General features: G+C 41.7%; 1 protein-coding gene across 1 annotated transcript in view; it reads right to left on the reverse strand.

The window, feature by feature from the left end:
• The window catches only part of Ipo5 (importin 5), a 43,940-nt gene that overhangs the window by 29,356 nt on the left and 4,662 nt on the right, over positions 1-9,922 (reverse strand). The window contains exons 3-9 of the mRNA XM_023715196.1: positions 7,765-7,867; positions 6,258-6,354; positions 5,961-6,065; positions 3,924-4,046; positions 3,716-3,836; positions 2,258-2,345; positions 289-395 (exon numbers count right to left, since the gene is read on the reverse strand). Coding sequence (XP_023570964.1) covers positions 289-395; positions 2,258-2,345; positions 3,716-3,836; positions 3,924-4,046; positions 5,961-6,065; positions 6,258-6,354; positions 7,765-7,867 — 744 coding nt within the window. The remainder of the gene's footprint in view (positions 1-288; positions 396-2,257; positions 2,346-3,715; positions 3,837-3,923; positions 4,047-5,960; positions 6,066-6,257; positions 6,355-7,764; positions 7,868-9,922) is intronic.

Here is a 9,922-nt window from a genome sequence, read left to right on the forward strand (position 1 = left end):
AACTACATATTTCTGGCTAGTGAGTAAATCCATAGAATTTTCTTTACAATTGATGATTTTTTCCTATAGACTAACTTTGTGGAGGGAAAGCTAACGCTCTTCGCAGTGAGGAAAACCATTCTTTAGCATAAGACATGGTTCTAAAAATGACTAAATAAAGTCTCATCAGTAGAAAGTAAGAATTAGGTTATGCATTCTATAAAAGGCAAAGATGAAAGCACAGTACTGAGCTTTAAGGGTTGGAAAGTCCCAGCCCACCCCTGCAGCACGGAGGCGCAGGCAGCTTACGGTTTTGAAGCATCTGCATGATGTGCTCCTTGATCATTGGCAGGACGAGCTTCCCGCCGAGTCCACAGGCCATGCGGTCTAGAGCGCTCTCCCCAGCCACGGCATTGCTAAACACAACGGACACAGACGACCCACTGAGAAATGTGCGTGCTAAGTGTGTTACTAAACTAGGACGAGAACATATTCAAGCAGACTTCTGCAAGTGCTATTAAGAACGCGACAGCTGAAAATAAAGACTAAATGAAAACTTTTACCATGTTGTACCATAGTTTAAAAAGTCTTGAATCCAAATTTTACTTTTCAAAACTCAAAGGTAAAAGGCAGGTGGAAAACTGCATCTCACTTTCTAGAAACACATCCCTGAAACTCATCAGCGGACAGAGCCAGAAAACTGAAAGGGGTGCTCAGAATGAAGAGGACTTTCCCTCTCCCCACAGTGTATTCATCGTTAAAGAGGTACAAAAGGACACTGCCAACCACTACGAACAGGCTTCATGGAGACTGGGGCGCAGAAGGACCTGCAGTCACTCTGGCTCAGTGTTGTATAGAATACTCAACTGGCCCACAAAGGCAAAACTGTGAGGAATGAAACTATATATGATCTTTAGAACAGGTTTTTGGACCTAAAATTCTGACCTTGGAAAGTTATTTAAAAGAAAAAATCAATTAAAGTAACTTCCTAGTAAGAAAATCTTAATCCAGCCCAGAAAAGTAAGTTTCTTAAACCATCTACTTATAAAGAGCTGTTTACAAGGTAAGTTAAAGGACAGGCAGCAGCATGTTGCAGTAATTGAATCAGAGGAAGGAAACCTGATCTAACCCGTGTTCTCTCCAGCCCAGTAAAGCCTACTTCAATATACTTCGGTGGTGCTGGGGCTGTAACCAGTCATGCTTAATAATGAGAGGAAGCTGCAAAAATGTAGCATGTATTCTATAAATGTTTTTTGTTTTGTTTTTTTCGGAACGGGAGATTGAACTCAGACCCTTACACTTGCCAGGGAAGCACTTATTCCACCGAGCCATCTCCACGGCCCTGTATTCTATAAATGTTAATGAGAAAAATGGTTTAAGTCCTTAACCTAAGCTCACTAGCTAGCTATACAACCTCAAACAAATCACTCAATCTGACCTGCCCATTTTTGTATCTGAAAGTAATATACCTCAGGACAACTCAAATAAGCACGGCATCAAGCGCTACGTTTCACGTCCATGTAAGGAGCCACCACTACCCCTGCGAGCCCAGACCCAGTGCCTTCTGTCCATGGATCAGCACGCACAGGGCCGACTGAAGAGTCAGTACAGCAGTAATCCCAGTGTCGCTATTACGCAGTGGACAGCTCTCACCACTACACTCCCTGAATCCTGAAGCTAAACTACATTATACTGAAAAAGCAGTGTTTTGTAGGAAATTCTGCTTAAGCAAATTTATTTATTAATTTATTTATTTAGTGGCTGGCTCAGCCCACCCTGGGGGTGGGGCTGGCGTGGCATGTGGTGCCGGGGACTGAACTGCGGTCCCTGCGTGCTTGTCTAAGCAAGCGCTTTAGACCACTGGGATATCTTGCCAGCCCTCAAGCAACTTTTTAAGTGAGGTTTATGCATATAAAAGTATCATAATAAAGCTTGTTCATGTGTATTTTAAAAGAAATTCCTGATTTTGAAGAAAATTTGGAATACAAGAGTAAAGACAGAAACTTTACTTGGTGTATTTCAAGTTTGTCATTGGTATCTTTTCTGATTATAAAATGGTTTTATGTATTCTCCTAATAAAGTACACTTTAAGAACCTTGATGGAACATACATAAATTTTAAAAATATAAATTATATATGGAAAATAAGATAATACTTATAAATAAAAAATTTAACTTTGGGGTACAAGTTACCCAGAGCAGAGCTGGGTGACATGGTCCTGACCCTCCTGGCCCCGCCCTCCCAGGCCGGCCCCGCCCACATTCCCACACACAATTACCTATCAAAATCATCATCTTCTAGTTCATCCGCATTGGCCCAGTCCTCGTCCTCTTCCAGATCAACCATCATCGCTAACATCTGAGGAACTAAAGCAAGGAATTATTTCATAGAGACTGGGACTTCATGTAATCTTGTCAGCATCATTTTTTTTTATACCCAAGAATTTTATTTTATTTTCACAAGAATTTTAAGTAATATTTTACTTTGCTTTTAAGAAAATGAAGCAAAGTAGTAATAGCAGGGTCTCGGTGTCCACAGGTTCCTTTCTTTTTTCTTTTCCTTTTTTTGGTAGTTGGGATTGAACTCAGGACCCTGTATCTGCCAGGTGGGCACTTATCCCACTAAGCTATATTCCTGGCCCAAGTTAGGTTCTCCATCCTGAACTTTTTTGTTTTTGATATATAAGAACTGCTATTTTTTAATGTTCTCATGCTATATAGCAACCTTGCTAAATGCAAGGGTCTAACAATTTACCTCTTTTGTAGAATATTGCATAACCAACAAATTATGCAGTATCTTTATTCCTAATAATTCTTATTTTTTAATCTCAATGTACTATCTAGAATTGTTAGTACAACAGAAACAATAATAGTGAGGATACTTTCCTTCTTCCTGTCAAACAGGAAAGTTCCTAAAATTCTATCAATACCACAGGGTAAGACTGAAAAAAAGAAGCCACTACAAAATAAATCTAGCAATGTAATTAGTTTCTAAGCCTAGTGTTCAAATACCTGTTGGCATGTGAAGAAATGACGAGGTCAGAAAATAACTAGGCTATTCCTAAGTTCTTATCCTAAGCACAATGAAACTTTCATAGTATTTATATAGCACTAACATAAAGTGTAAATAGTTACATAAGTTTCTCCTGCAGAATGTAAAATAAAGCAACATAATAAGAGTGAAGACCTGTGTTCTAATCCTATGTTCATCAGTAATGTAATTATATAACCTCGTTTTCAGTTTGCAACTGGATATCTATACATTCCTGAATTACTTTTGACTCTATTAACTATGTTATGACCTAACAGAAATTCTACTTTTATTTTTATTTTTATATAATACATGAAATGGGTCTTTCTTTCTTTCTTTCTTTCTTTATTTGTGTGTGTGTGTGTGGCCAGCTCAGCCCACCAGGGGGCAGGCGGGCTGGCATGTGGTGCTGGGGGATTGAACTGAGGTCCCTGGGCTTTGCCAAGCTTGTTCCAAGTAGGTGCTTTAGACCACTGAGCCATCTCACCAGCCCGAAATTCTACTTTTAACAAAGGGTTGCGGTTGCAACAATCTGTAAAGTTTTAAAAGTAGAATACTGGGTCCACATACACAGGTATGGAGATGCAGACCCGCTTCATCTGATTTGAAGACATTCAAACAATCTGAGCAATCGCACAAGCCTCAACAAGTTAGTTCAGTGGCCGATTCTGCCACATCGCATAAACGCCCGAAGACCATGACTTACTGGTCTGCGCCACGATGTTGGTATGCTTTCTTAACATGGCTGCGGCAGTCTCAGAGAGGGTCACGATCACTTCCAGGGCAAGCTGGCGCTGCATGTTGTTAAGGCTGGTGTCTCCACACAACTACAGAGACAAATCGGGCAACACATTTAATACTTCATCGTACTGCCCGCACTAATAAGCAACGTTTACTCAAGTACTGTAACGTACCTTGAGACTTAGCTGCAGAGTTGCCTCCAAGTGAGGACGCAAGTACTTTGGAACAGTATCGGCGATTTCAACGAGGGATTTTAGGACCGAATCATCATTCTGGTAGCATGAGTCATTTACAGCCTAGAAACAACAGAAAAACGTCTGGATTCAAGACTCACTTTATGATACCTCATTAGCCAAAACGCTCCTAAGAGGCAGTCAAGAGAGGACTACTGCTAAACTTGAACAGCTACAGTCACAAAAGACATTACCAAGTGGTGCTGCGGCTGTGAAGAAAGGAGCTCTTAAGATACTGTCAGTGGGAATGTAAATTAGCATGGCCATCATGGAAAAACTGTGTGGAGGTTCTTTTAAAAACTAGAAACAAAGGGCCAGGGTTAAAGCTCACTCAGTGGCATAGTTGTCTTCCTGGCATGTGCAAGGTTCTGAGTTCGAATCCCAGGACCAAAAACCCAACCAACTAACCAAACAAACAAAAGACCAAAAACTAGAAACATTTTAAGTAAACAAAAAACCCTAGAAACAATAAAATTAAAAAAACAAAAAACTTGGGCCTTGCAGGTTAGCTCAGTTGCTTAAGGCTCCTGCTTGGGGACTCAGTCAGGTGCAGGGGACTGTGGTTCAATCTGCAGCTCCACACGCCGCACCAGACCCACCCTTAAGGCAGCCTGAGCCAGAAAAACAAAACAAAACCAAACCTAGAAACAGAGCTACCATGATCCCACCCACGCTCTTCTTTCTGCGCATACATCTAAAGGAATTAAAATTAACACACTGAAGAAACATTTGTGCCTGCCAAGTACAAGGGTCCTCAGTTTGATTCATGGTAATGATGAGAAACATCCGTACTTGCGTACTTGGTTATAGCACTAACCAAACAGCCAAGACATGAGGTTACTCTAGGTATCTGCTGATTAATGACTCAATAAAGAAAATGTGGCATACATACATGCTAGGTAGAGTATTATGTCACAAAAGAGGACATCATTTTTTTCATTTTTGACAACAGTTTGAAAGATTCTCAGTTATTGAAATAGCTGGGGACAGAAACACAATAAATATCCATGTTCTTACTTATGTGTGGAAGTTAAAACAAAAAACTGATCTCACAGAAGCACAGCATGGAAGGATGCCACCAACGCCTGCAAGTGAGCGTGAGTGTGGGGTGGGACGGAGGAGGAGCTGCCTCACTCTGTAAAGCGCAGTGGGTAAGCGCTTCGCAGCACTGGACGGTACATGTGCTGGTTCATAAATGTCTAGGGTGCAAGGTAAGTCATTACTACATATTGTACACATGTCCCCAAAGGTCACCCTGTACCTCATAAATGCACAATTACTGTGTCAATTATAGGCACACTTTTAAAGCCTAAGTCAAAATTAAGCCCATAAAAATATAGTAACTACCACAACAAAACGTAGGACAATCAAGGAACTGTTCTTATAACTATGCAGAATCCCTCTCCTCTGTCTTCTCTATAACCATGTCCTAGCCTTGTTACACACACATTAGTCCCACACTGTGGTCACTGTGGTATCTAAGTCTGCATTTAAAAATCTACCATTATTTTCTGATGAACATTTAACTTTAAAATCTGAGGTGGGGGGATCTGTGGGATTAGATTTAAAATTTTTAGATAAACCACTAAACAATACCATGTATACATGAAATTCTTGTCACTGGAATTATAACTTTTCACTGTGACAACATGATGAAAAAACTTTCACCAATCCCTGCTAAAACCTTTTTATCACACAGAAACCTTCAGTTTTTAGCTCGGTTCAATCCTCCCTAACTTGGGCCCTCAACAGCAGTGCTGCCTCTTCTGGGGTACTTCTACTCACATGGCTGAGCAGAGGTCAGGGGTGCGGGACATCCCGAGACACACAGCTCCTACGGGAGTCACATGATCAGCTCACCATGCTCCCACCATGTACTACATAAATGGCTGTTACTGTAGAACTCCTCTTCATGAAAATTAAACCAATGAAAAGCACTCTGTCATAGTTACAATCTATTCTATACTATTTTCTTACCTGTAAGAATCCAGGTAACAAGTCTGCAAAATGTTTGAACAGGGCAACGTTATGCTCATTTGCGAGGATGAATGCGGCTGTGGCTCTCGCAGATAATGTCCTGATCTGCAATGAAGAGTCAAGGGAGTCAACACGAGCAGCTGCTTAGGATACAAGGACACGCTTCCCTCCTCAAGGTGAAATTCTTCCTTATTAACAAAACTAACATTTACTTTTTAATATGCAAAAATAAAAATGAGCTTCTAACAATTTATTTCACAAGTTTAAGATGTTTATATTAGAACTGAAATTATTTACCGATGGATGTTCCTGATCTTGCATACACTGAGCTAACATCCTTTTGATGACATCTAAATAGTGCTGCTGTTGGTTTCCAAAAATTCCAGGAAAGTTCCTAAAAGACAATCCAAAACAGTCTTTAAAAGCTTCACTGTTGACTAGGGCTTGATTCCCAGCACCACATGCCACATCAGCCCTGTACCCAGGCACACTGAGCTGGCCACGAGTTCAGGCATGGTGGCACACACCTGTAACCCCAGCAATGGGGAGGCTGAAAACAGGAAGATCACTATTGAGTCCAAGCTGTGTAGTGAGGCCTTATACCAAATACATTAAAAAATAATAAAATAAAATAAAAGCTTCACTGTACCTCTGTAAAGCAAGAGTGAGAATCTCTAAGGGCTTTCTCTGATTTAAAGCTCACATTAACCCTCAGGTCAGACATCATCAAAACACGCTCTCCGCGACTCTTGTTCTGGGCGTGATGAATGGAAATGAACAGCACAAGTCTAGGCCCCGAGGCAGCTTGGCCTCAGGCCTGTGCTTCCCACTGGTCCCTGTGGGAAGCCAACCTGTGTGCAGGCGGGTACAAGAGCCAACCATGCTTGCTGCGCACCTGCTGCTCCCAGCCTTGATGAGCCCAGTCCAAGTTTCACTGTACTTTACATTATTGGGGAATAATTAAATAGAATGTGTTTGACAACTAAAGCAGAAGATAATGTGAAGTATAAAAACTATGTAGAGCCTACAACTTGAAAAGTTACAAATCCAATGTATTATTCATATACACATATATGCATATGCATATGTAAGTATACACAAGTCTTTCTGAGACAGGGTCTTGCTCTGATCTGAGTTCAAGTTCAGGTCAGCCTTGAACTTCCTTTGTAGCCCAGGCTGGCCTCGATCTCAGTGATCCTCCTGCCTTAGCCTCCTGAGTGCTGAGGCATATACTACCACATACGGCTATCAATCATATTTTAAATACAGTAGAAAACTGGTTAACATAGAAGAGCAGAAAAGGAGGAACTAATTCTAAACTTAATCCATTGGTTATGAGTATAGAGAAGTTGTTAAAATATGATAAAGCATGGGCTCAGAAGACTCGGAACACAACAGGGACTTGCTAGCACTCTCTTCTTATTCAAGCCAGTTATTAGTAGGTGCTCTGAAAGCTATGTCATCTCTGAATAAAGGACAGGACACCAAGAAAATGTTCAGAACCCAACAAAAGAGCAGTGTGTAAAATAAACAGCTTTCCCTCAATCAAAACAAGTACAGGGCTAGGGAGATGGCTCAGCAGCACAAGCGCCTGCTGGGCAAGTGCAAGGTCCTGAGCTTGAACCGTGATGAAAATAAAAACAAAAACAAAAAAACAAAACAAACAAAAAAAAAACAGCGCAAAGCTTAGCAAAGGCATATTTTTTAACCCCCTAAAGCTAACTCAGGCTTAGTTGATCAAGCACAATGTTTCAAGACATTCACAACAGTAAGATGTAGAAAAAGGTACACTGGCTGTACGTACCAGAATATGTGAAGCGCGGCTTCTCGCAATCCCATGTTTTGAGAGCTGACCGAATCAAAAAGAAACTTCAAACCTTCAGGCCACTGGTTGTTGCCATCCTCATCTAAAATACAAAACCCAAGCATAAAGTATGCAAGTTTGACTAGAGAATATTAAAGGTGAGTTCTTTTGTTTCATAAGCTCCATTTAAAATATGAAGTATAAATGTCACTTGCTCCATTATTTTAAAAAATCCCAATAAAATTTTAAGCACTGAACCATAAAATGGCATCTCACAAACTGGTAATTTGCTGAGCATGGTGGCCCATGCCTGTGATCCCCGCACTCAGGAGACTGAGGAAGAAGGATTAGCGCAAGTTTGAGACCACCTAGGCTACAGAGGGAGCTCAATCAAGGCCAGGGTGAGCAGCGTGGTGAGACCGTGTCTCAAAACGACAAAAAGACAGAGAGAGACAGAGACAGACAGAGAATATCAATGAGAATCTGTATATTTGCATTACACAGTTATTAGCAGGAGTTATTTGTTTTTTTTTTTTTTTGGCAGAACCAGGGATTGAACTCAGGCCCTTGCGCTTGCCAGGGAAGCACTTATTCCACTGAGCCATCTCCCTGGCCCCAGCAGGAGTTATTTCTAAGGAGAATTTCAAGAGAAAGCAGTGTTTTGAATTATAGAAATACCTGACTGGCTAAATTCTTTATATCCTCTGTTGTTAAGAGAGTCTAAAAAGCTGGGCACAGTGATATGTGCCTGTTAATCTCAGCACAGGCAGAGGATCACAAGTTTGAGTCCCACCTGGGCAACTCAGCAAGATCATCTCAGACATTCTGAGGGCTGGGATGTAGCTCAGTGTGAAGGGCCTAGGGTCCAGCCCCGACACTGCCAAGGGGGGGGGGGGGGTCAAGATTTAAATGCAGGCAAAGGTAGTAATTGTTCATGAGGTCCTGAAAACAAATGATTTCTTTCAAACTAGAGAAAACTCTAGAGTGAAAAAACCTCAGGACTCCCAGCGGGTACTCATCTCTTGTAGCTTTATTTATTTACTTATTTTTGGTATCTTAGGGAAGGGTCTACAGTGTGTTCAGCATATCCCTACTAGATCCAACTAGTAGTGATCTTCCTGTTTATGGCCTCCCAAGAGCTGGGATTATAGGTGCACACTACAACACCCTGTCTCAATCACCATCGCAGCACAGCCCTGTGGCGAGGCCGGCACACCAGGCCCAGGGATCGAACTCCTGACCTCTGCTTGCAGGTGCTTTAATCCACTGATTTGGCTGGCCCTTCTTTTGTAGCTTTAAATGCTACAGGATGTTACCAATATGCTTACTACTTTGTCCCTTATTTCTGGTTTTTAAATAGTGGAGAATAAACCCAGTATAACTTAAATCCCCAGCCCTGTTTTATATTTAATTTTGAGAAAGGGTCTTGCAAAATTTCCAGGCTGGGTTTGAACTTACGATCCTCCAACTTTACCCTCCTTGAATGCTGTTAATCTCAGCACAGATTACAGGCCTGTATCACTATGTCCAGCTAATATATTTTCTTTTTAAGATTAAAACAGGGGCCAGGGAGATGGCTCAGTGGAAGTGCCCACCAAAGTTACTGCGCTCCTTATGAGACCCACTAGTCACACTGTCACAAGGGTTTGAAGACTCAACCTTACTGGGCAACCTAGTGAGACTTCATTTCTTTAAAGGGGGGGGGGGAAGGAAGGAAAGAAAGGAGGAAACAGACGGCCAAGTGCTGCGCTCAAGAACAAAGCCCTCTTCCCGTTCTGGCATGCGGGGCACTGAACCCAGGGCCCCTCACGTGCTGGGAGAGCACTCTTCAGTGCTGGGCGACACCCCCAAACGGAACAGACAGAGCTCTGCAGAGCAAAGATAATGCTTCAAGGGGGGATGAGATTGCCACTGTGGGAAAAATTTAATCAGGTATTTGAAGTGACTTTGAAATACTGTCACCTATAAAAGCTTGCACTCACATACTTAGAACGTGAAAATAGAATTTTGCAAACTAAAACTATTCCAAATGAAGAGAGCCAATGGATTTCGAATTCATTTCCTTAAAATATAAACAGTTGAGGGGCCAGGGAGATGGCTCAGTGGAATAAGTGCTTCCCTGGCAAGCACAAGGGCCTGAGTTCAATCCCCAGTTCCG

The sequence above is a fragment of the Octodon degus genome, unplaced genomic scaffold (assembly GCF_000260255.1).
Source record: "Octodon degus isolate 3935 unplaced genomic scaffold, OctDeg1.0 scaffold00039, whole genome shotgun sequence".
In the NCBI taxonomy this organism is placed as follows: domain Eukaryota; kingdom Metazoa; phylum Chordata; class Mammalia; order Rodentia; family Octodontidae; genus Octodon; species Octodon degus.